The sequence below is a fragment of the Girardinichthys multiradiatus genome, chromosome 1, assembly GCF_021462225.1.
Source record: "Girardinichthys multiradiatus isolate DD_20200921_A chromosome 1, DD_fGirMul_XY1, whole genome shotgun sequence".
Taxonomy (NCBI): Eukaryota; Metazoa; Chordata; class Actinopteri; order Cyprinodontiformes; family Goodeidae; genus Girardinichthys; species Girardinichthys multiradiatus.
Genome location: NC_061794.1, coordinates 38436573 through 38463134, shown reverse-complemented (window position 1 = coordinate 38463134; position 26562 = coordinate 38436573). Strand labels below are relative to the sequence as shown.

The 26562-nt window shown below is 40.8% G+C and overlaps 1 protein-coding gene across 1 annotated transcript; it reads right to left on the bottom strand.

The window, feature by feature from the left end:
- Positions 1 to 1311: 1311 nt before the first annotated feature.
- sypb (synaptophysin b) lies at positions 1312 to 24834 on the bottom strand. Its single transcript, XM_047364136.1, has 7 exons — positions 24743 to 24834; positions 23497 to 23562; positions 11002 to 11126; positions 8325 to 8523; positions 4558 to 4749; positions 4167 to 4479; positions 1312 to 1455 (listed from the first exon to the last, which is right to left on the bottom strand). Exons 1-6 carry the CDS (start codon positions 24758 to 24760, stop codon positions 4198 to 4200), a joined length of 882 nt encoding a protein of 293 aa, XP_047220092.1. The 5' UTR covers positions 24761 to 24834; the 3' UTR covers positions 1312 to 1455; positions 4167 to 4197.
- Positions 24835 to 26562: the final 1728 nt, after the last annotated feature.

The following is a 26562-nucleotide window of genomic DNA, read 5'->3' as shown; positions in this document are numbered from 1 at the left end:
CACTTTGTGCTTTGAGTAAATTATGGCAGAGCTGCTGTTCATTGTGTGTAGTAATCACTGTTATGTATCAAACATAGGGTTCGCTGTTTAGTCTAGCTTTGTTCCTGAGCCTCAGCCTCTAATATAGGATTAATGATGCTCTGGAATGTCGGAGTAGGATGCATGCACTAAACCGGATTTTCAATCGGAAAAGGAGAGACAAGGAAGGGATGAAGACGCATAGTGTGCGGCACAACTATGATCTTTAAAATCTAATAAACGTTACCCTCATTTTCTTTTTAGTTTGTGTTGAAATGATTAAAGGGTAACAAAAACACCAATAAAAAAAAAAAAACACATAACTCTGTCTTACAACTTTCCGGATCACAAAGAAGGCGATCGAGAAAAGGATGGGATTTTTTTTGACAAACAAAATAAAATGAAATAAATGCCATCACGTGAATCCAAACAAATAAACAAATACACATAAACTCTAACTACATCGTCTGACTTCACAATTTCCACACTGACAGCACAGCAAATATGAGACACGACCATTAATTTTCTTCTCCGTACTTGTGATTTGCAGATGTCAGGATATTCAGTGCACAACCAGAATGCATCCACTTGTGACAGTGATATCGGATGGATCGAAAATATATAAAAAACGTTCAGACAACCTACTTACATCTCATTTTCACCACTATCATTACCATATATTACTATTTCTTTACTCGCCTTCCTATAGATATAAATATCTTCTCTTTATTTTTAGTCATTATTTGCACTCTTAACCCTGATTTTTTTTAAATCATCAACTTAAAGCAAATGTTCAGATTTAAATGTGAGTAAATAAAAGTACTATTGTGGCCTGAAACGGGTGGGTAAAAGTTACACTATGAGAGCTCCTAAACAGAACCAAAATCAAAGCAATTGAATAACTCTGTACTCAACATTTGTTGTATAACAACTAATATAGAGTGCACAATTATTCAACTGTGTACATATAATCATATATATATTTATATATCAGCAAGTCGATATTTACACAGCACAGACAAATACATTCTCTCAAGTTAAATATTACTACAATGTTTTTTTTTTTCTCATAAATTTTCTCCATCACAAGGTTTCCTTTACAGGTTCATCAACGAATGTTTTGGTATTTGTGTTCAAGTTTTTCTCGCATACCCAAACAGACAATCCTCTGTTGTCTTTTACAGTTAAATACGTCACGAGAATAATCATCATGTTACAGCAAACAAAAGACCCCATGCCCACCCCACCGACCTTCCCGCACCCTCCCCTGCGTTGATGCCCCACCCACCCCATCCCACCCCTTAGGTTTAGCGTGTGGCCTCCTTGCGCCCCTCCCTCCGCCTGCCGACTCACAGATACACAAACAGACACACAGAGGCGTGTGGAAACGCAGGTGGTGGTCGAGAAACGCTCCGCTCCATAAATGACGAGACCACCCTGAAAAGAGGAGGAATGACAAGCAGAGGAAAGAAAGAGGGGAAAAAACATATAAACCATTAATTCCATGTTGCAGGTATGATGGTTTCCAGAAGTATTCATACCTCTGAACTTTTTCAGACATTTTGTCACATTACAACTTACATGTATTTTGTTGAGACTTTATGATGGACCAAAACAATGTAGTGCTTAATTAGGAAATGGAAGGAAACTGATACATGGTTTTCCATTATGTTTTTGTAAATTTAAATCTGAAAAGTGCGCTGTACTCCAAGTCTCTTGAGGGATGTCTTTACCAGGTTTGTACATTTAGAGGCTGAATTTTTGGCCATTCTTCTTTGCATAATATATCAAGCTCAGTCACATGAATTCTCTAGGATTGTCCTGTGTTTAGCTCAATGGCCGGAGAGCACCTGTGAATTAGATTTTACTCTTGACTTTGACTAGGCCATTGAAATGCATAAATATGGTTTGATCTAAACTACTCCATTGCAGATTGTGTTGTATGAAGGGTTGTTGTCCAGATGGAAGGGGAACCTGCTCCCTAGCATCAAGTCTTTTTCAGCACTCAACACTGTATTCAGTTCCATCAATCACCCCATCAGCTCTGAGCAGCTTTCTTGTCCCTCCTGAAAAAAGCATCCCACAGCATTATGCTGCCACCACTGTGTTTCACAGAGGGGCCAGTGTGTTTACAGGGTGATGTGCAGTGTTGTTTTTCAACCCAGCCAGCATTTTGCATGTAGGAATGAATGTTTAGCTGTGTTCCTGTCTGACCAGAGCACCTTCTCCTACATGTTTGATGTGTCCCCTATGCCTTGTGGGAATCTGCAAACAGGACTTCTTTTGGCTTTCTTCTTGCCGCTCTTCCATAGAGGCCAGATATGCGAAGTGTACAAGTAATAGCTGTTTTCGTCAGATTCTCCTACCTGAGCCCTGGATTTATGTAGCTCTTTCATAGGTACCATAGGCCTGTTGGATCCTCACAGTGAAATAAACCGAGTGGCAAACTACAGTGTGTTCATGTTGGATACCATGTTCGAAAAGGTCATGCACGTTCTGACATGTCTAATCGTGGGTACAGATGCATGCTACAGCCTTTAACTACATTGGTATTGCTCAATCCATGCCTTACCTCCTTTAACAACCCCTCACTGTTCATGGAGGTAAGATAGCCTGAGTCCTCATCCAGCCTTGTTTGTCACAGTCCCAGATGTTTACATATTTGTTTGTTATTTCTCTGACTATAGACGTAAGCAAACTTAGGTGAGTAACTAAAGTATTATTCTGTAGTCATTTCCCGATTTAGGATGATCAACACACATCTGGCATACTTGAATCACATGTTCTCTTGTGTTTCCCATTTTTAGGAGTGGTTAAAAGAAATCAGCCACTGTATCATGTCTTATCTGTAACCAAAGGAAACAGGACGTCGCGGATTACTAAAGCTTCTACTCTTACTAAAGACTTGTGGGTATATTCCTTTTACAGGAAAGTTTTTGTGGATAAATCAATAAATTAACTCAAAATAAAGTTTGGACCTTGGAGGGTTTTTATACATCTTTACCAGGAGTGGCAATAAATATGAGGAGAAAGAAAGCAATCTCTGTGAATAACTGTTATGCGTGTTCCTTGGGGCTATAGACGGACATTTTTGAAACTCACAGAACAAGGTGCACTTTTCCTGGCCTCCGAGCTCCAAAAAAATAACCTTAGGTAATAAAGATCCAAAAGCAAAGATGGTTTTTAGTCTTAGCTGAATGGAGCAAAGAGCTTTCATGAAACCGTTTCGCACAAACAGAACATTATCCGTCTACTCTTTACTATTTCATACAGTCAGACAGGTTCTATTTAAGTGACTGCTTGATTTTACAAGCCTGGTAGGGATCAGGCCAGAATGTGAAAAGCAATGTTGAACTTAGCTTTCCAACAAATGTGGTTAGTTAAAGTTAATTCATGGTTTATTTTTCACATAGAACCAGGTTGGTTTGGATTTCTTCTCTTAATAAGTAAAATCATCATCTGGAAACTGATTTTTGTATTTGCTTTGTCTAATAGTTTGTCTGATTGTCTGAATATGGTGCTCACAACATTCTGTTAGACACCACGAGTCTGCCCACAGCCCCTGGATGAAAACGGTTCTTTTCTCAGCATACAAGTAGTTTTCAGTCCCAGAGTTTATCTTTTCAGCAGAGAAAACAGGACAGGCTGGTTTTAGGCAAATCAGTTTAACACTGGAACTACTTTGGATATATATATAAACCGGTATTTTTATCTGTTAACAATTCACAAATGAAACTAAACATCTGAACAGGTGCCTAAAGCCTAGACTGGTCTGACCACATAATCTATTTCTTTGCTGTAACTTCATTCATGTCTGGAGTGACCTCTGCTGTTTTTAGGATGCTACAAAAATGCAATGTATGAATTTAAAATCGTGTTAATATTCCTAATGGAGCTACAACTAATGATTCTTTCATCATCATTTCATAAAGACAATTCAAGTTTTGTTTAATGTAACATAAACCGTCTCTAAAAAAACAAATGAGGGTCAGAGAAATGATTGAATGTTATTTGCAAAGCATTTGAACTTAAACTCAGACAATCTTGTGCTCAAGAGAGGGTATGTTAACTGCCAAGTCCAGAACAAGGCTGAATAATAAGATTTTCCCGTTTCTATTCTAAGTCCTTATAATTATGGATGAACTCACCATCCTGCAGCTGTCTTTTGGCTGGGGAGGCTCACATCTGATTAGAATAAGAGGTGGGCTGCTGATCATAGCCCTGGTTGTAACCTCCATCTTCATTGTAGCCTCCTTGCTGGCCGTACTCAGGCTGGTATCCTCCCTGGGTGCCGGCGTAGGGGTCCTGCTGTCCGTAGCCTTCTTGGCCGAAGGAATCGGGGGCGGGCTGCTTCTCTTGCGATGGGACGTGCGTTCCCCCGAAAGCAGCCATCCAGCCGGTCTCTTTGAAGACGAACCACAGGTTGCCCAACCATAGAATCAGGTTGATGAAACCAAAAGCCTGCATGGAGAAAATGTTTGTCGTAAGCGTAAATAATCTTACAGCGACTCTCTACTGCACTGTGGCTCTGGAACCTACCACAGAGGTGTTGAGCCCGGACACCTTGGGATCATGAACCTCTTTGCAGAGGTTTTCTTGCTCTTCACAGGCTTCAATGAGAGTGATGACCCTCTCTGGATCCGTGGCTGTTTTCACATCTGACAGGGCTTTAGCCCAAGCACATGAGGAGACGAGCCACATGAAGCCGAACACGGCTGTCACAACGAAGTCCTAGAAACAGAAACATAAACAAATTCATATTTTAAAGTTACAGCTCATTAGTAAGTCTATCCAGGTAAGCGCGCAAGATGGCGCCGCAGATGGTCGCCTCGGCGTGTTGGTGCGCAATGTTTTGTTTTGTTTTTTGCTTTAAAACGGTCTTCTGTGATGGTACCCGGAGCTCTCTCACCAGAAAAGAACTCATGAACATCAGGGCTACGACACCAGAGGAATTATTTCCAACTTTTCTGCCTACTGCTCTGGAATATTTGGACATTCTGGTCAAAGGTTCCGCTCACCTTTGTTCACGCGGTGAAACGCCGGAAGAGAGGGAAACGGGCTGGGTTGCTGGTACGACTTCGCCAGCGTGGACTACGAACACCGTTACCTAGAATATTTCTCTCTAACGTGCGCTCACTTCCCAACAAAATGGAGGAACTACAACTGCTGTTGGGGAAAAACAGGGACTTTTATTCATCGGCAGTTTTGTGCTTCACGGAGACGTGGCTGTGTGGATTAATACCGGACTCTGCGCTGCAGCTGGCAGGATTCCAGCTCTACAGAGCGGACAGAGACACTGAACTCTCCGGCAAAGCGAAAGGTGGAGGAATCTGTTTTTACCTCAACAGTGGTTGGTGCAACGACGTGACAGTGATTCAGCAGCACTGTTCTCCAGACCTGGAACCCTTCATCATAAACTGTAAGCCTTTCTATTCCCCCCGTGAGTTCGCTTCGTTCATCCTGGTCGGTGTTTACATCCCGCCGCAAGCTAACGTGCAGGTCGCACAGCGCATGCTCGCCGACCAGATACTGAGTGTGGAGCGGACCAACCTGGACTCCTTAGTAATCGTCGCTGGTGACTTTAACAAAGGTAATCTGACCCACAAACTCCCCAAATATAGACAGTTTATAAAATGTCCGACCAGAGAGGACAACATTCTGGATCACTGTTACACCACCATCAGAGACGCTTATCACGCCGTCCCACGTGCTGCACTGGGCCAATCCAACCACATCATGGTCCACCTGATGCCTGCATACAGGCAGAAACTAAAGCTCTGCAAACCTGTTGTGAGGACGACAAGGAAGTGGAGCAGTGAGGCTGTGGAGAATCTCCAGGCGTGTTTAGGCTGTACAGACTGGGATGTGTTCAGGACTACTACCAACAGTCTGGACGAGTACACAGAGGCTGTGACTTCCTACATCAGCTTCTGTGAGGACAGCTGTGTACCATCATGCACCAGGGTGAGTTACAACAACAACAAACCCTGGTTCACAGCTAAACTCAGAAGGTTAAGACTGGATAAGGAAGAGGCCTTCAGGAGTGGGGACAAAGACATATACAGAGAGGCTAAGTACAAGTTTGGCAAGGCAGTGAAAGAGGCCAAATGACTGTACTCTGAGAAGCTCCAAAACCAGTTCTCAGCCAACGACTCTGCGTCTGTCTGGAAAGGGCTCAAGCAAATCACCAACTACAAGCCGAAAGCCCCCCACTCCATCAACGACCGACGCCTCGCCAACGACCTGAACGAGTTCTACTGCCGCTTTGAAAGACAAAGGGACAGTCCTGCAACCATCCCCCACGACGCCCCCCAACAGCTGCAGCCACAATCCACCACCCCCATCTCTCCAACCTCAAGAGGGGCCTTGGCACCTCCAACCCCCACCCTGAAGTTCCCCCCCACCAGCCCCCTACCCACGCCGAGGACGGCTCTTTCCATCCAGGAGAGGGACGTAAACAAACTCTTCAGGAGACAGAACCCCAGGAAAGCTGCTGGTCCGGATTCTGTCTCACCAGCCAGCCTGAAGCACTGTGCTGATCAGCTGTCTCCAGTCTTCACAGACATTTTTAACACCTCACTGGAGACATGTCATGTGCCAGCCTGCTTCAAGTCCTCCACCATCGTCCCTGTCCCCAAGAAGCCAAGGACCACAGGGCTTAATGACTTCAGACCCGTCGCCCTGACCTCTGTGGTGATGAAGTCCTTTGAGCGCCTTGTGCTCTCACACCTAAAAGACATCACCAACCCCCTCCTGGACCCCCTGCAGTTTGCCTACAGAGCCAACAGGTCTGTAGATGATGCAGTCAACCTAGCCCTTCACTTCATCCTCCGGCACCTGGACTCCACAGGAACCTATGCCAGGATCCTGTTTGTGGATTTCAGCTCTGCCTTCAACACCATCGTCCCAGTTCTGCTACAGGAGAAGCTCTCCCAGCTGAGTGTGCCCGACTCCACCTGCAGGTGGATCACTGACTTCCTGTCTGACAGGAAGCAGCGCGTGAGGCTGGGGAAGCACGTCTCTGACTCCCTGACCATCAGCACCGGTTCCCCCCAAGGCTGTGTTCTCTCTCATCTGCTCTTCTCCCTGTACACCAACAGCTGCACCTCCAGTCACCAGTCTGTCAAGCTTCTGAAGTTTGCGGACGACACCACCCTGATCGGACTCATCTCTGATGGTGATGAGTCTGCGTACAGATGGGAGGTGGACCATCTGTTGGACTGGTGCAGCCAGAACAACCTTGAGCTCAACGCTCTAAAGACAGTGGAGATGGTTGTGGACTTCAGGCAGAACCCAGCCCCACCTGCCCCCATCACCCTCTGTGACTCCACAATTGACATTGTGGAATATTTCCGCTTCCTGGGAACCATCATCTTCCAGGATCTCAAGTGGGAGCCAAACATCAGCTCCCTCATCAAGAAAGCCCAGCAGAGGATGTTCTTCCTGCGGCAGCTGAAGAAATTCAACCTGCCAAAGACTATGATGGTGCACTTCTACACAGCCATCATTGAGTCCATCCTCACCTCCTCCATCACCATCTGGTACGCCGCTGCTACAGCCAAGGATAAGGGCAGGCTGCAGCGTGTCATTCAGTCTGCTGAGAAGGTGATTGGCTGCAGTCTACAGTCGCTCCAGGAACTGTACACCTCCAGGACCCTGAAGCGGGCAGGGAAGATTCTGGCTGATCCCTCCCACCCCGGTCACAGACTCTTTGAGACTCTCCCCTCTGGCAGGAGGCTGCGGTCCATCCGGACCAAAACCTCACGCCACAAGAACAGTTTTTTCCCATCTGCCACCAGCCTGGTTAACAAAGCCCGGAAACCACACTGACACTCTCCCTTTCCCCCACACCCCCCCCTTTTTTATGCTGACAGGACACCTGTAACCTGTAACTCTATGTGTTACATTAACGCTCAGCTTGGACTCCTGCTTTACTTGCACAATGATCACCTGCACTGTTGTACTGCTCTATACTTACTCTCACTCACTTAAAACTGTGCACATATATTTATATTATATTGTAGATATGTTTATACTGTTTAATTTGTATTGTATTGCACCGACTATGCCAAAACAAATTCCTTGTATGTCCAAAAACGTACTTGGCAATAAAGCTTTTCTGATTCTGATTCTGATTCTGATTCATCTGGTCAAATATATTGCTAGGTTTCAGAATTTGCATGCATCGCACTTAAAATAAAATACATGTGGCTTCCAAAGAGTTGCATGTGATTGCAATATTGTGATTTGATTGACTGTGCAGATATAGCTGAAAATTGCAGTTAACATATATTTAAAAAACTCACAATCTGGGCTCCCTTGTTGTTTGCGCGGTATTTCTCCAGTACGAAACAGTAGGCAGCGAGGGCTGCCATGGAGTAGAGGAAAGAGAAGACAGCGATGGTTACAAAGAACTCAGCTGAAGAGGAGTAGTCTCCGACCAGGAACACACGCTCCCGGTTCCCTTCCTTACAGGTGGGGGCATCAAAGTAAACCTGATGGAGCCTGAGGACGACACCGCACAGAGACACAGAAAGATGTGAAGAAATAACAGATGAGCTGAGATAAGCAGAGAAAAACAAACACGATGACGGTGAGATGGAACTACAAGAGAACAAGATACAAACCCCAACGTCTCAAATAAATAAATTTGAGTTCTGTAATTAATTGTCCATCTTTTTCCAGATTAAATAGAGGAAAAAATATAGAATCGGTCTATAGCTTGAATTTCTAAAAGGAAAACCCTAGGTAAATCTACATAGAGTGAGAAAAAACATGGGGCAAAGGGTTCAGGCTTTAAAGGGTAAACATCAAAGTGTCAGGGTAGAAAACTCCAATCCAGATGATTTTAAAGACGAAAATGAAAACCAAATTAAATGGACCAAAACGTAAAAAATCAGCTGAAGGAGAAGAAGAATCATTAGCATTAGCATTAGATTAGATTAGAGAAGCCATCATGGACCATGGCTGATTGAATGAAAGTGGGACTTAGTAATGAATCCAGAATTTTTGGTCAGGATTGTCCAAGCAGATGATGCTGGAATATTGTTTGATATCAATGAAGTACATAAGGGCAGAAGACCAACACATTTTCCCAGACGCTGATGAGATGGGGCTGCATGAAAGGTCATAACCTCTGCAGGAAATACCAGGGTCCCTGTAAATATTACATTGTAAGACTTAAATTTCTAGATTTGTTTGACAGTTCTGAACCGTTGAATACAAAATGTAATTTTCACAAATCAACAAAATTCTGAGCAATACTTAGGATTCACATTACACTTGGATAAACACTTTTTTGGATGTAAATACAGGTCCTTCTCAAAATATTAGCATATTGTGATAAAGTTAATTATTTTCCATAATGTCATGATGAAAATTTAACATTCATATATTTTAGATTCATTGCACACTAACTGAAATATTTCAGGTCTTTTATTGTCTTAGTACGGATGATTTTGGCATACAGCTCATGAAAACCCAAAATTCCTATCTCACAAAATTAGCATATCATTAAAAGGGTCTCTAAACGAGCTATGAACCTAATCATCTGAATCAACGAGTTAACTCTAAACACCTGCAAAAGATTCCTGAGGCCTTTAAAACTCCCAGCCTGGTTCATCACTCAAAACCCCAATCATGGGTAAGACTGCCAACCTGACTGCTGTCCAGAAGACCACTATTGACACCCTCAAGCAAGAGGGTAAGACACAGAAAGAAATTTCTGAACGAATAGGCTGTTCCCAGAGTGCTGTATCAAGGCACCTCAGTGGGAAGTCTGTGGGAAGAAAAAAGTGTGGCAGAAAACGCTGCACAACGAGAAGAGGTGACTGGACCCTGAGGAAGATTGTGGAGAAGGGCCGATTCCAGACCTTGGGGGACCTGCGGAAGCAGTGGACTGAGTGGAGTAGAAACATCCAGAGCCACCGTGCACAGGTGTGTGCAGGAAATGGGCTACAGGTGCCGCATTCCCCAGACCTGGGCTACAGAGAAGCAGCACTGGACTGTTGCTCAGTGGTCCAAAGTACTTTTTTCGGATGAAAGCAAATTCTGCATGTCATTCGGAAATCAAGGTGCCAGAGTCTGGAGGAAGACTGGGGAGAAGGAAATGCCAAAATGCCAGAAGTCCAGTGTCAAGTACCCACAATCAGTGATGGTCTGCTGCTGGTGTTGGTCCACTGTGTTTTATCAAGGGCAGGGTCAATGCAGCTAGCTATCAGGAGATTTTGGAGCACTACATGCTTCCATCTGCTGAAAAGCTTTATGGAGATGAAGATTTCATTTTTCAGCACGACCTGGCACCTGCTCACAGTGCCAAAACCACTGGTAAATGGTTTACTGACCATGGTATCACTGTGCTCAATTGGCCTGCCAACTCTCCTGACCTGAACCCCATAGAGAATCTGTGGGATATTGTGAAGAGAACGTTGAGAGACTCAAGACCCAACACTCTGGATGAGCTAAAGGCCGCTATCGAAGCATCCTGGGCCTCCATAAGACCTCAGCAGTGCCACAGGCTGATTGCCTCCATGCCACGCCGCATTGAAGCAGTCATTTCTGCAAAAGGATTCCCGACCAAGTATTGAGTGCATAACTGTACATGATTATTTGAAGGTTGACGTTTTTTGTATTAAAAACACTTTTCTTTTATTGGTCGGATGAAATATGCTAATTTTGTGAGATAGGAATTTTGGGTTTTCATGAGCTGTATGCCAAAATCATCCGTATTAAGACAATAAAAGACCTGAAATATTTCAGTTAGTGTGCAATGAATCTAAAATATATGAATGTTAAATTTTCATCATGACATTATAGAAAATAATGAACTTTATCACAATATGCTAATATTTTGAGAAGGACCTGTATAACAAATGAACTGATAATCAGGATAGAAACATTAAAGATATATCTTTAAACTTTTCCCAGGTGATTTATTTTATTGCACAATAACAACATTCGACACAGAAGCAACGGCAGCCATACCTGAACGGATATTCAAATTCTACTTCTATTCCCAGGTCACTATCTGATCGGTTTTTACACTCCACACTCATCTTGAACATGCCAGAGTAGCTGCCACATGTTGAGAAGGCAAAGATCGCAAAGATCTAGGAGGAAAAAAGAGAAACACATGATGAATTAGAGGATTTTTCCAGACAATCTTTGACATAAAGGCCAAAAACTAGAAAAACTTTATTTTTCCTTTATAATCTCCCCACCTTGTCCATCAATATGACCAACTTTAGCTATTTTCGTGAAGCCACTAATAAACATACCTTATCTGAATGACATGTTCACTTGTCTTACCCATTTTGAAAAGAAATGGGCCTCTGTCAGATGTTTCCAGCAACTTGCAAAAGCATTCATAACCCTCGACCCTTTTCACATTCTGTTATGTTACAACTACAAACTTCCAAGTGTTTTATTGGGATTTCATGTCATAGAGTAACAAATAATAATTGTGAAGTGGAGGGAGAATTCGGCATTTGTGTTCAGCCCCTTTCACTCTTATACGCGTAAATAAAGTCCAGTGCAACTAGATGTGGCGCCTTTGGAAGCCACCTATCCACCTGTATGTGATATAACCTTAGTGCATATCCAGTTTTTCTGTGAAGACCTCAGAGGTTTGTTAGAGAACATAGTGGAACAAACAGCATTATGAAGACCAAGGAACACAGCAGACAGTGGAGATGTTTAATTCAGGGTTAGGTTATAAAACAAAATGCCGAGCTTTAAACATCTCACAGAACATTATTCAATCCATCGTCTGAATAATGGCAAGAGTATGGCACAGATGCAATTCCACTAATACCTGGCCATCCACCTAAAACTGAAAGGCCAGGCAAGGGGAGTGTTGATCAGAAAAGCAGCCAAGAGGCTCATGGTAACTCTGGAGGAACTGCAGAGATCCAAAGCTAAGGTAAAAGAATCTCTTGGCCACAAAATGATCTGCAAGAAGAAAGGTATTGTTGAAATTTGTTAATTTGTATTGTATTGCACCGACTACGCCAAAACAAATTCCTTGTATGTCCAAAAACGTATTTGGCAATAAAGCTTTTCTGATTCTGATTCTGAAAGAAGGCCGTAGAAAGCGCTATTTGCATTTTACCATAAGCAATGTAGAAGACACAGCAAACATGTTGAAGGTGCTCTTGCCATTGGAGACCAAAAATGAACATGTTGGCCTACATGTGAAGCACACTATGTGGCAACACCTAACGCTTAACATCAGCCTGAACACTGCAGTCCCAAAATGAAACATGTTGGTGAGAGCATCATGCTGTGAGGTTTTCTTAAACAAAACCTGTTAGAGGCTACAAAAGACTTGAGAATGGTTTGGTGGTTTACCTTCCATGACAAACCTAAGCATGAAGCCAGAGATTTAATGGAAAGGTTTGAATCCAGTCCTATTCTTGTGTTAGGGTGGCCTAGTCAAACTCCAGACCTAAATCCAATTCAGAATCTGTGGCAAGATTGGGAAATTTATGCTCAGCTCAATTCAGTCTGACTGAGCTTTAGCTACTTTGTAAAAAATAGTCTCTAGATGTGCAAAGCTGCAAAGACTTGCAGCTGTAAATGCAGCAAAGGTGCTTCTACAAGATGTTGGCTCAGTGGGGTTTAAAGGCAATGAACTCTACACCTTTCAGATATTTATTTGTAAAAAACAAATAAATGGAAACCTCTTTTCATTGCATTTCACACTAATGTGCTACTTTGTGTTGGTTTACCATATAAAATTCCAAAAAAATACATTGAATTTTCTGTCTTTGACATGACAAAATACAGCAGAGTTCAAGTGGTGTGAATACATTTGCAAAGTATGGAATTTTATTTTATTTTATTTTTTACATATTTTTACTAAGAGTGAACAGTTGCAGAGGTGTGAAATGCTGCAGTTTCATTTGGTTTTGGTTCTGTTACAGAGCTCTGGGAGGCTGCAGAGCTGCATCCTTGCCTACAGCATCTCTCCCAGACTGACCAGCATCCTCCAGTCCCTCTGAGCTGTTAATAAATACGCACCAAGTGTAAATCACTGCACCGTTGTCAACAGCCAACACAGCACAAACTGTGCCTGTTGCCATGGTTATTGGTGAAAATTAAAATTTTTGCGTGGCTGTTTCTATATTCCCTGGTGATTTTCCTCCTAAAGCTGTCCGTTAATCGCTTCAGAACAATCAGTACTGTCCAATAAACAGTACAAGCAGACGGACACTCTCTCACCTACAGCAGATTAGACGAGTCAGACTATTTTTACCACACCCTCCCAGCACTGCAGGCCAGATCCGATTGGAGGGACAATCCAGCTATTAATCTGGCTGAGGTACTTTACCATCTGTCACCGGATATTCAACCACAAGCTATAGGAAACACACACACATCCACTGAGCTCCATGAGCTCTCACACGACACGTCACTTCCTTCTTAACTCCAGGCATCATAGTACAGTCTACCTGCTGCAAGCATCAACAAACACCGAAGCACTATTTACAGTAATCTTGTAGCTTGTGACCAGGATTCTTGTTTCTTGGGTTTCCACTCTCTTTTTACTCATCCGCCTCTGTTCCTGAAGGGTTTTAATTGCTTCTTCTACTCTTAAAACCTCACTAACACCTTCTCTGCTTGTTGTTTGTAAAAGGCTAATTTACAGGTTTTTGAAGAAAGTTTAAATCACAGAAAATGAGATAAAGTAGAGGGCATAAAGTGTTATTTTTCTTAGGAAAAGTATTGGTCAAAATCAGAATCGACAGGCCAGCAAAAAAAAAAACAGAAATTTGTATCGGGAAGGATAGGTTTGATTAGTGCATCTCTAGTTACAGTAAAACATAAATATATAAATAAACATAAATCCCAAGTCCATAATTGAATGTATTCTAATGTTTCATTCTTGCTGGAAAGATGGGAACTGAGCGTTTTTGTCTTACAAGCAGTCGTTTTTACATTCAAAACAGAATTACACACTTTGGGTGGAATATTAGTATGAGTCTAAAATATAAATGTTTTACCAACATGAACACAAATAATAGGGAGAAAATAGGCTGTAACTTGGGCCTAAATCAATATTTACAGCAATAAGCAGCAGCTGCAGAATAAACTAAATCCTTCACACAGTGAGCAGTGTAGCATGTTATTCTAAAAATAAATATTATCCATCTCAGTCAGTTCAATATACTACCTATTCCATCAGACCAAGAGCATTTACAACCAGGGTTTCAGTTTAGGGTTTCAGTTTTCACAGCCATCTTATTTCATTATGTCATCAACAAATCTGGGAGAATTTCATAGAAAAGTAGCTACATTCTGGGGATTTGCAAGATTCTGTTTTCCCCATTTCATTTACAGTTCTTTGCAAAACAATTCAAAACCCTCAAACCTTTTCAGATTTTGTCACATTGCAACCACAAACTTTAATATATTTCCGGGGCAGTTGTAGTAGACCAACACAAAGTACAGCATTGTGAAGTAGAAGGAAAATATCAATGGTTTTCATTTTTAGAATTATTTCCTCTTGCAAAACAAAATCTGACAATTATGGCATACATTTGTATTCAGAACCATTCATACATTTGTATTCAGAAGTCTTTTGAGGTATGTCTCTACCAGTTTTGCATATCTAGAAACTAAACGTTTTACCAATTTTTATTTAGAAAATACAGAAGTTCCACCAGATTAGATGGAGAGCATGTAGGAATTAGTTTAGGTCTTGAGTTTGACTAGGCCACTCAAACACATAAGTATTCTTTGATCTAAATCAGTGGTGTTCAAACTTTTTGCCATCAGGTCCAAAATCATGAACTTGAAAGCCATAGTGGGCTACAGAAATTCTAGCGCCCAACCCAGAATTGAGGAAAAGCTGCTGGATGTTTGATGCTCCATTTACTACAAAATTAAGATAAAGCCAGGAACTTGGTTATTTGTGTTGTATCCAACATTTATTTTATTTTAACATTTTCTTTGTCTGTGAAAATGTCGTCCATCTGCATCAACCATCCTGTGTTTGAGAACTGTTGTCAAGGGCCACACAAAATCATTCAGAGGACCACAAATGGCCCTGGAGCCGCACTTTGCACACGCCTGATCTAAACCATTCCATTGTAGATCAGGCGGTATGTTTAGGGCTGTTGTCCTTCTGGAAGGTGACCCTGCTCCCTACCATCAAGACTTTTGCAGGTTTTCTTCAAGGACTGCCCTGAATTCATCTCCATCAATCTTTCCATCAACTCTGACCAGCATCCCTGCACCACCTGAAGAAAAACGTCCCCAAGGCATAATACTGCCACCACCATGTTTTACAGTAGGCATGGTGTGTTTGGGGTGTTAATTTTCTGTCACAGAGTATTTTTATGTATGTACTAAAGTTACTAGACACTGATTAACTTACCTTGGCCTCAGTATTTATGGGAATTGTTAGTGGCGCCGGGCACTTGGTTAAAAACATTCTTTTATGTGGGATTTTTCTTCCCACTAAAACTATTTACTCAAATATAAGCTTGTATTTGTTTATGTGAGATTAATACTACTACGGTAAAAGACAATTGATTTGAAGACATTTTAGGCATCTAGACCAGAGGTGCTAATAATTGTGGGTGGTGCTACAACCAACAATTTTGCCACAAGCCTGTAAATTCAAAGCCAAACATTTCCCACCATGTTTACTTCTAAATCTTAACAATTCAACAAATGTTATACTTGTAGCTTTGTAAATTTGGAAGCATGTAGGAGTTAAAGCCAAGTACCAGAGTCAGCATTTTATACCTCTGTGTTTGCATGCTAATATATGCATGATGGTGTTTAATCTCTGTGGAAGATACAGGGGTTGGTCAATGAAACTGAAACACCTGTCATTTTAGTGTGGGAGGTTTCATGGCTAAATTGGACCAGCCTGGTAGCCAGTCTTCATTGATTGCACATTGCACCAGTAAGAGCAGAGTGTGAAGGTTCAATTAGCAGGGTAAGAGCACAGTTTTGCTTAAAATATTGAAATGCACACAACATTATGGGTGACATACCAGAGTTCAAAAGAGGACAAATTGTTGGTGCATGTCTTGCTGGCGCATCTGTGACCAAGACAGCAAGTCTTTGTGATGTATCAAGAGCCACGGTATCCAGGGTAATGTCAGCATACCACCAAGAAGGACGAACCACATCCAACAGGATTAACTGTGGACGCAAGAGGAAGCTGTCTGAAAGGGATGTTCGGGTGCTAACCCGGATTGTATCCAAAAAACATAAAACCACGGCTGCCCAAATCACGGCTGAATTAAATATGCACCTCAACTCTCCTGTTTCCACCAGAACTGTCCGTCGGGAGCTCCACATGGTCAATATACACGGCCGGGCGGCTATAGCCAAACCTTTGGTCACTCATGCCAATGCCAAACGTCGGTTTCAATGGTGCAAGGAGCGCAAATCTTGGGCTGTGGATAATGTGAAACATGTATTGTTCTCTGATGAGTCCACCTTTAGTGTTTTCCCCACATCTGGGAGAGTTACGGTGTGGAGAAGCCCCAAAGAAGCGTACCACCCAGACTGTTGCATGCCCAGAGTGAAGCATGGGAGTGGATCAGTGATGGTTTGGGCTGCCATATCATGGCATTCCCTTGGCCCAATACTTGCGCTAGATGGGCGCGTCACTTCCAAGGACTACCGAACCATTCTTGAAGACCATGTGCATCCAATGGTTCAAACATTGTATCCTGAAGGCGGTGCCGTGTATCAGGATGACAATGCACCAATACACACAACAAGACTGGTGAAAGATTGGTTTGATGAACATGAAAGTGAAGTTGAACATCTCCCATGGCCTGCACAGTCACCAGATCTAAATATTATTGAGCCACTTTGGGGTGTTTTGGAGGAGCGAGTCAGGAAACGTTTTCCTCCACCAGTATCACGTAGTGACCTGGCCACTATCCTGCAAGAAGAATGGCTTAAAATCTCTCTGACCACTGTGCAGGACTTGTATATGTCATTCCCAAGACGAATTGATGCTGTATTGGCCGCAAAAGGAGGCCCTACACCATACTAATTAATTATTGTGGTCTAAAACCAGGTGTTTCAGTTTAATTGTCCAACCCCTGTATATAGCAATACCTTGGCTAGAAAGTTTGGCTGATTACAATTTGTCAGCTCTTCAATGCCCAGAAGATAAAAGTTCATCACTTTCTGACACAACCTGTCAGCTACCGCTGTTCCCACACAGTGTGAATTCTTCTCAGTCTCAGGAAATTGGCTACAAACATGGATAGAGATGGTTTAAAAAAAGCCAAAGGGCCATTAAAGCCTGATTTGTTTATGCTTTTTTAGGCAGCCCCGTCCACATCCAACTAGCACTCGAATTTTGGAGAGGAAAAAAAAATCCTTGACTTAAAATGAGAACAAGACAATGAATATCTTCAGTGATGGCAAAGGTGATGAAAAAAGCAACGTTTTAACCGTCTCCATCACTTTTTAAACAGTTATTCTTAAAAGCCTTTTGGTTTGCAGGCATCTCATGCTCTTCATCAGGTATTATACAGAAGAGTTCTTGATCAACTCCATGACTAGCATGTTTTAACTATAAAGCAAGCCCAAATCACTAACCCTCCAACACGGTGCTTTGGAGTTGGCAGGACAATTTCAAGACGTGTTTTGACTCAGTGTTTCTATTCTGGTTTCATTTGCCCAAATAACATTGTTCCTGCTGTTTTGTTCAGGTGCAAATTTATAAACTGAAACCATGCTATTTTGTTTTCTTGGGGAAAAAATTGTTTCTCCTGAACTGTCAGACAAGCTTTATCTGTTCTTTATGTATTTCCTCTTTTAAGACATTTGTTGATTGTTTATTATCTGGCGACAAATCTTTCTCTGTAGAACAACGCACTCTGAATTGCTCAGAAACACATTTTTAACGCTTTTTAAGCACATACCTGTATGTTGCGGACATGCAAAGATGCAAAACATCTGAATTCATAGAGTATCTTATACGTTATATCATACATTTGATTTGCAGCACCTGGATGCTACTTATTGGCTTAAGTTCTGTGTTTATGTCCGTTAGACAATATATCAAAGAATTTCCATATTAGGTATTATGCACAGTATATAGGAGATAAGCAGAAAACCACCTTAAGCCTTCACCACAGGCCCTCGAGTAATAACCACACAGTGCTTCTGTGCAGAAAATGCCTAATGAGCTGCAACAAAATAAACACCTTTTATTACACATTAAGGACTAAGCTAGAGTGAATCAGGCTGTTATTTTGTGTTCTCTGCCTTTTAATGTGTGCTGAGAATGAGTCAGCGCACGAATTTGAATTTAGACCAAATCCAACGCAGCTGTGACGCTGCAGCAGGAGAGGCAGGAAAAAAATCTCCAATTTGGCTTAATATGAGCAGTGTTTGGTAACTCCTTGCCTTTTATTTAACCATCAAACCTTTCTTAAGCTTTATCAGAACCTTTACTTAGACACAAAGGGAGGGTTGGAGAGTACAGAAGGTCATAAGTGCCACAATATCTTATTCAATTCAATTCAAAAATACTTTATTAATCCCAAAGGGAAATTAAATGTTGTTGTAGCTCATTATGAAGGTTTCCTCAAAGAGCCGTTGTAGATGCGTTATATGATTTATTAAACAATAATTTCATAATGTCAGAAATTAAATAAAATTAGAAAGTGTTCATGTTATATTTATTTTTACATATGGGATAAAATGTTATCTAATAATTAAAATAAATTAATCCTCATTTATAAAAGCATGCTAAATGAATTAAAACAATAATAGAGAAAAATACAAACATAATTTGTTGTAAAATGTTATTATTTAATGATAAAATTAAGTAATGGTTGATTTTTTTAATTTATTTATGGAATTATAGGCACTTTTAAAATATAGAGGGCCAGTCCACGGCTGGGGGTAAGTTATGGTAGAAGGTGATTAATCTCAAACTGATTTGCTGCGCAGATTAACCAACACCAAAACATTTTTTCTTTTGTTATTTTTTGTCACAATTAAATGTTTCAGATCATCAGATCAATGTTATTATCAGACAGATAGCTTGAGTAAATATAAATTACAGTTTTTAAAATATATCTTCATTTATCAAAGGGAAAAAGCTATCCAAAGCCCCTTTCTGGAAAATTGCCTCTAAACCTAATTGCTTGTAAGTCTTTTACATCGCTGGGGGGGAATTTTCTAGACTTTGACTAGGCCACACGAAAACCTTCATTTTATTTTTCTTAAGCAATTCAGAGGTAAACTTGCTGGTGTGCTTCAGATCATCGTCCTGCTGCTAAACCCAACTTCGCCTATGCTTAAAATCACAAATTGAAATCTCCTTCGGGATTTTCTGATAGAGTGCAGAAGACATGGTTCAATTATTGCAAGGTGTCCAGGTCCTGAAGCATAAAAGCAGCCCTTCACCATCACACCACCACCATGTTTGACTGTTGGTATCATGTTACTTACGCTGTGTTAGTTTACGCTAGATGTAATGGGGATCACTCCTTCTAAGAAGTCTTTTGCATTAGTCCATAGAACATTTTCCTAAAAATTGAGGGGGTCTTTGTAGGATGGGCCTTTGTGCACGCTTTGGTCACTGTGCTTGTAGCCTTGGAACTCTCCCATGGATGCCATTTGTGTGGATGAGTTGTTGACAATCTAATTTTGGCAGGCTGGCCACTCCTGGCAAGGTTTGCCACTGTGTCATATTTTCCAGATGTTCTTTATTTGTGGTTCCCAAAGCCTAGGGAATTTCTCTATAACTCCATTCCAGACTGATTGTTGTCACCGGCTTTGTTTCTGATATATTGTTTGATGAGAGTAAGATATGTTGCTTGCAGGGATCTTTCAGCCTACTTCATGTTCTCAGACAGGTTCTATTAAAGTGATATCTTGATTCTACAGGTCAGGCAGTAATAAGGCCTGAGTGTGGCTGAGAAATTTAACTCAGCTTTCCAAAAACCCAGGTTTGTCACAGTTTATTTAGGATTAAACAACATTTGCAATTACTTCTTTAGATATAGCTGTTTGTCCCATAATAAATGACATTAAATAGTTTTTTGTATTCTGATATTAAAATGTGTTGGATGATATAAAACAATTAAGTGTGACAAAAAAAACTGTAAGGGGAAAATATTTTGACAACACTGCATTTATTAGATTTTGGCCGTTTTGACTCTCTATAGAAGGATCACTGGGAGCTGGACAAACATGAGTCACACATATCAGGCAAGCTCACACTTCCTCCACTGGTCCACATTAAATGACTCTTATCGCTCCATTTTAAGCACATAGCAACAGTATGAGACTTCATATTAAACTGCTGTTATTGCATAGCTGTTTTTAATGTGTTTAATAAAAGCATAGAAAGATTTAATTCTGCTACACAGAAAGATCTATTCCTTGCTCCCTGGTTTCACTGAATTCAGCTCAAGAATCTGGATAAATATTGCTGAGGTTTGGCTCCTCTCTCCCTTCCTAAAAAAAGGCAAATCCCTGTTTCGCTCAGGATGCATGCCCATAATAATCCAGAAAGAGCAGGAGCTCTGGCAGGCAGCCCTTCCTGCAGCCTGACGCTGAAGCACGTAGACCCTCTCTGACAGATGATTCATGCGCCCTGGCCTCCTGAGCGTGGATGCTGATTGGCTCGCAGTGACCCAGGAAGACAGTGATGAGTTGCTGGCACACTCACATAGCTCCAGGGAAGGACTAGAGTCATGCAGCACACTCATGCCTCTGACTGTTCTGCTGCATATCTACAGAGGCTGTAATAGTGTGGAGCTGTGTCAACTCTGGTTTGGCACTAAGGCTGTCATCTGGGTCTTGTTACGGCTCCTCTCAGGCATTGGATCTGGGAGTGGCTATGGAATTATAGGGCACCTGCCTCCTTATGTCTCCTTATTCATCAAACAATTTTATAGGAGATACTCAAAAAAATTACAGCTCTTATTGAAATGCATTAAAAAAATCCAAGGTGACCTTTTCAGGATAATTTAAGATTCTATCATTAGCTTATTCCCAATAACAAATACCATTACAGAACAATTCATCATGAAGTGGTCAATTATCTGTATATATAAATATGGACTGGATAAGTATTTCTCCTCCTCCCTAAACCCCCCTCAACTAAACTAGAGCAGCACCAATGTCAATCATGCAGCATTGTCGCCATGTATTCACTGCTGCTGATTGAGGACAAACACTTAAAATGGTATTATATCATATAACTGACAAGAACTGCTTACCCAAGCTGTAGAAGTTATTTTTTATATTTATTTATACTGTATTTTGAAATGTTTACCACCTGAGGCTACTTTTTCAGGGAAGGTGTTAGACCTAATGTTTTAATATTCAGTTTGTTTAGGAAAGAAAAGCAGCAAGTTGTTACAAAGGAGATTCTGGTGCAATAATGTTTGACCTTTTGCTTGAGAAATTACTTCAGTGATTCATGTCAAATCAGAATGTTTTGGCTGATAAGCCTACAAGATTGCATTTTTTTTTATATAGTGAAATTATTTTAAGTGTATATTTTTGAGAGAATTTGCACCCAGATTTGAAGGATTTATTTTCGGCTTTATGTTCAGGATTTTTTTTTATATCTTTTTTTTTTTTTTTTTTTTTTTTTTTTTCGAAGCAATCTGGCAGGTTTAAAGCTGAAAATATATACTGTTTTCCTAATTTATTGCATCAAAACTAGGAAATCTCCACCATTTTTGGGTTTACTGAAAAATAAAATAAAGGTTAGGAACATTTGTATTAATGCTTAAATTAGGATAATTTGGTAAATGCTTTAATTTCTGCTGGATGCAAAACTGCTAAACTTAAACTTGCAGCACATTTTTTTTCTTTTACCAAAAAATAAAATCTGTAAAAATTGAATGTGGCAACTCAGAACTAAAAGAAATCTGGAAATCGGCATCGGCCAGGATAAAGCCTGATCAGTGCTTTTCTATTATGGAGAATAAGAAACAGCTAAATATGGAAGAGTAGGCAACCCAGCTGAACAAGCTGGCCAAGTGAGGAGGCACAGAATGCGGTGTGCTTGGATCCGGAGGCCGGGCAGCAGAGCTGTTTGCCAGACATGGTTTAGGGCTTAATCGCAGGAAATAATTTCATCATCACATTTTCCTTCTAATGTTCAACCTCTTGATAAAAGAATTTTGTTTTTAAATCACAGCATGTAGACCCTCAAATCCAGATTTATGTCCTAATGATGCTGGCAGCTAAGATCCTTCTGTCCAGGTGACAAAGCAATGGATTTAAAATTCAAAGCAGTAAAGTAGTGAAGACTGCCACTATCCTTTGGGAAGTATAACAGTTGGTTGCCATGGAGACTGAACACCGAGTGGTGGAGAGACATTGCTGACCAATGTCCTCCTACTACTTGGTCATCAAGAGATGTGACAGATGCTGCTCTCCTCCTACGTGTTGTTTGATTTCTTAAGCTCCAAAGGAAGATAATACTTCACCTACATCATCCGGGCTAGAGAAACACACTGTCATTTTATTACTAGGTTACTTAAAAGTAAGGCGACAGTATGTTTTCCTTTATATAAGGTGATGAAATGTAGCATCTATTAGGCAAAACTAAATTAAAATCTCCATTCAAGGCAGGAGATAAAAGATGTCCAAATATGCAGGGGTTGTGTCTTCAGAGGAGGACTTAAACTGTGATTATATCCCTCTGTGGCCTGGGGACCATATTACTAAAACAGTGACATACATTCCTGCTGGTGTCTCTTGCCAGAAACACCAAAACACCACGATACAACAGACTCTTCACTCAACGATTATCTGAACATACCTGCACACAAAAAAACCTCTTGAAAGAAAACCCTTAAAAGAGAAGGTTCAAATGCAATGCAGTTTTATTGTGTTTCTACACAGTCACATCTGTTATGTAGCTTAAGGCATCATGCAGCTTCATTATCTCTGTGTGTTACAAACCTGTCTATAAATAGTAGAGAAACATCAAGAAATTGGCTGGTGGTGACCTGAATTGGTACAATGTATGCTTAACCTTTCCTGATCTGTAATTGGCTGGTTGGAAATTAAAATCCCAATATTTTCCAATCATTGAACAAATGATGTGTTTAGCATGACCAGGTCATGTTAACTTGTCAGTGTTACAGCTGTTAATGAGGGAAGTAAGGTGGTTAAAATGAAGTGAGAGGAAGCACAACAGCTGTAAGTCGTTTCTTGACTTATGGGTGAGCTTGAAGCGCAGCAAACATGTTTCTGAGAAATAATTGTCTTATTTAACTTTTTTCATTTTACTACTGACCATTTTAAAATGAAGACAATTTCAGTATGAATTTATTCAGAAAGTACAAAATGGAAATTGGAGAAATATTGGAGTCAGGTAAATTCGGTCAGAGATCGAGGATCAGAAATCAGCCACCAAATCTCTGATGGGTGCATTAATAGTAAATATAATTATTTATTTACAGGGAAACAGTTTGTTTAGTGTGGTGTTCATGAATAAAGCAGAAGACTTACCCACTGTAGAACTTTTATAAATCCCAGTGGTTGTTTGATTACTGTGAACTGCCCTTGGGCCACCAGCTGTCAACATAACAAACACAATAATAAGATGCAGATTCCTCATCATATTTGAGCTTTTTATTGCTCTAAGTGCAGAGTAATTTCTCTGGACTAATTAAGTAGATGTTTTCATGGTGCTAGTGAACACATTAGCTGAAACAGCAACTGCATCTTTATGAAATGCTGTGTGAGTAGAATAATTCTGATATTGCCTTCAAAGCGTGTAGAGAGAGAGAAAAAACTGCTGCCAGTAGACAAAGCTGATTAACTGTCTGTTTCTCTGTCTCTCTTACTGCATACTTCTCAGCAGTCGCCGTTTTATTTATTTATGAGGACAATCCTGCGGAAACCGTGTTTAATTGACGGAAGCAGGAGGTATTTGTGCGCAGGTGGATGCGACACCGCATTCAGAAGGTGTGCATCAGTAAATGGCCGCACAGGACTGAGCAGCTCTGCCTCTCTCTCTCTCTCTCTCTCTCTCTCTCTCTAGGGCTGTGGTGGTTTGTTTTCTGTCGACCTGGATGCAAAGCATCCAAAATGAAACAGGTGACAAAATGTGTTCTCAGATCTGCCTGACAGCTGGATAAACGCCTGGTTTTCTAGAGCAAACATTGACGGCTTTATTTAAACCGTTCGGCTGTTAAAGAGCTGCGGGAGACCGTCCTCCTCCTCCTCCTCCTCCTCCTCCTCCTCCTGCCCTGTGTTGGGCCTATATACTGCCCAGAAAATTAATCACATTCCGCTTTTGTTATCTTAGCAACAGCGGCCTAATTGAAACGGAAGCAATCTGAATCAATTATCCGGCTCTCTCTGGAGAAATCGGTCAGTATCATCTCCTTCCTGAGCTAAACATCCCTGCTGCAGCAGCGCTCTCTGGACATCCTGCACTGGACCGACAGCGGGCCGCTCAGTCTGTTACACAGACTGCAGCATCACTAGCAGGAAAAACGTCCAAACCCGTCGAACATAATGTCTACACGAACAGGCATTTTTTCATTGCATATGCTTAAATAAGTTTCACACTCAAATGCCCGTCAGCCCTGCGTTAAAATCTCTAATAGGAACGGAACACCTCTAAATAACGATATGTAAATCTCATCACTAAGGCAAATACGGTAAATTGGCTCATAACTAATTGAAGAACAAATATCAACAAGAATAATAATAAAATAGGTAGATCATTTCTTCCCCAAAGACTTACCTGGTTCGCAACATCCATCTTGGCCGCTTACTCGCTGATAAGAGGATCAGAAGGGTGGAGGGAGGGAGGCGTCTTTTCTGGAACAGCTCGGAGGGAGGGAGTCGCGCTGGAGGAACAGCCGGGCTGCATCACGAGCTGGGACGTACGAAGCAAGAAGAGTTGACGCCGCAATGCCTTCGCTGCCGCGTAGAAAGGTTACGTCAACGCGTTAGACACCGCCATATTGTGAGTGGCATGTTCTCACCGGAGTCCAATACAGCAGTGTTGGAAACTGAGGTTTCCAATGTACCTGCAGTTAATTCTGCTCAGTTGATTTTATGCGATCCAAATAAGACTGAGGGAAAAATATAAACAATGTACTTTAAATGTAATCATCATTATTATTATTATTATTGCTGTTGTTGTTAGTAAAAATGATAATACTTTCTGTATTAGGTATGTACTTTTCTGCATTATTATTATTTAACCAATAAATCGAATTAAACAATATAATAATAACAATAACAGATGATTAAATTAATAATAACAATAATAATAATAAAAAATGATCTAGTATTACTATTATTAATATTAATAATAATAACAATAATATGGTTTTTTTTAAGAGGTCAACCAAACTTTTTAGGGATAGGGGAATAGGGACAATAAATGCAGTTTAATTGTTTATTCATTGTATAATCCTTGAAAAACCTACTCAACTAGAACCCTTATTTAAATAAGGATGGCAGTTTACAAAGAACATGGAAAAAACACACTAAAGGTTTTAAGGGACAATTGTGTTACAAAATAATTTTCATTGTTCATTAACTGACATATTTTCTTTTTCTTTTCATGCATTCATTAGGTTATGTAATGTAAAACAGAACAGCCTAGCAAAGAAAGCTTGATTTAAAACCATTTGAATGGAACTGTGATGTACAGCTTTTTGCTTTCAACAAACATGCAACTCACAATATGGCGGCCTCACTGGCGTAAGGTCCTGACGCTCATAAGGCTTCTGCTCTTCTGCGTCACTGCCATCAAGTGTATAGACGTAAGAACGGGCCACTACACTTGGAGTAGAAAGGAGCGGCACCGTCTGTCCAATCACAGCGCAAATTTATTCTGAGGGAGAGCAGATTGCCTGGAGGGGCTTGTGATGAAGAAAGGAGTGCTTGGAGACTGTTCATGCTTAAATAGAAACAAGGAGCAGCGTAGATGAAAAATGTAAGACATTAAGATGCAGCAAAGTCACCAGTCATCAGCTGTGCAAGTAAAATCTGAAAATGTTTTTCCTCTTAGAACATGTTAAATCAAAGATAGTTTAGTAATACAGGCCTAAAAAAGAAAAGCCATATTTTCCGTCGCGCTGACTCTGCCTCCTGTAGAAGGAATATTTGTCCCCAGTGCTGCGTTTGTTTATGTTGGGAATTTCTTATTGTAACACAAAAGAGGAGCATGAAAACACAGATCAAATTTCTCCAAATAAACAATTAAATGTGAAATAAATAAATCAGGAGGCTAAATAAACAAAAGACAATCCCTCCAATCTTGGCATGAGGAAATTGTTATAATAATCTAGGAATTCTTTTCATGTTTGTTCAAAGAGTCCTTAAGGACATATCAAATATTCACAAAGTAAAACATACGGCTGAAACCAGATTTTCACATACGCTGTTTAAAAATTTATTTCACCGTGTTTTCCTCAAAATATAAGGAAAATAATTTCTCCACATGGCTGGTTTACCTTTTGTATTGCTTATTTCATGTTTTTCTCTTTTTATTATTTCATTTTATCGACCAGCACAGCCCTTGATTGCTTGATTCTCCCCGGGTTCATT

Bases quoted from the DNA above. Each gene is read 5' to 3' on its own strand.
- sypb (XM_047364136.1), bottom strand. The intron at 4,750-8,324 runs GTGAGTTTTTTA...TTCTGTTTCTAG, and splicing joins ACAACAAGGGAGCCCAGATT to GACTTCGTTGTGACAGCCGT. The intron at 4,480-4,557 runs GTAGGTTCCAGA...TTCTCCATGCAG, and splicing joins CCGGGCTCAACACCTCTGTG to GCTTTTGGTTTCATCAACCT.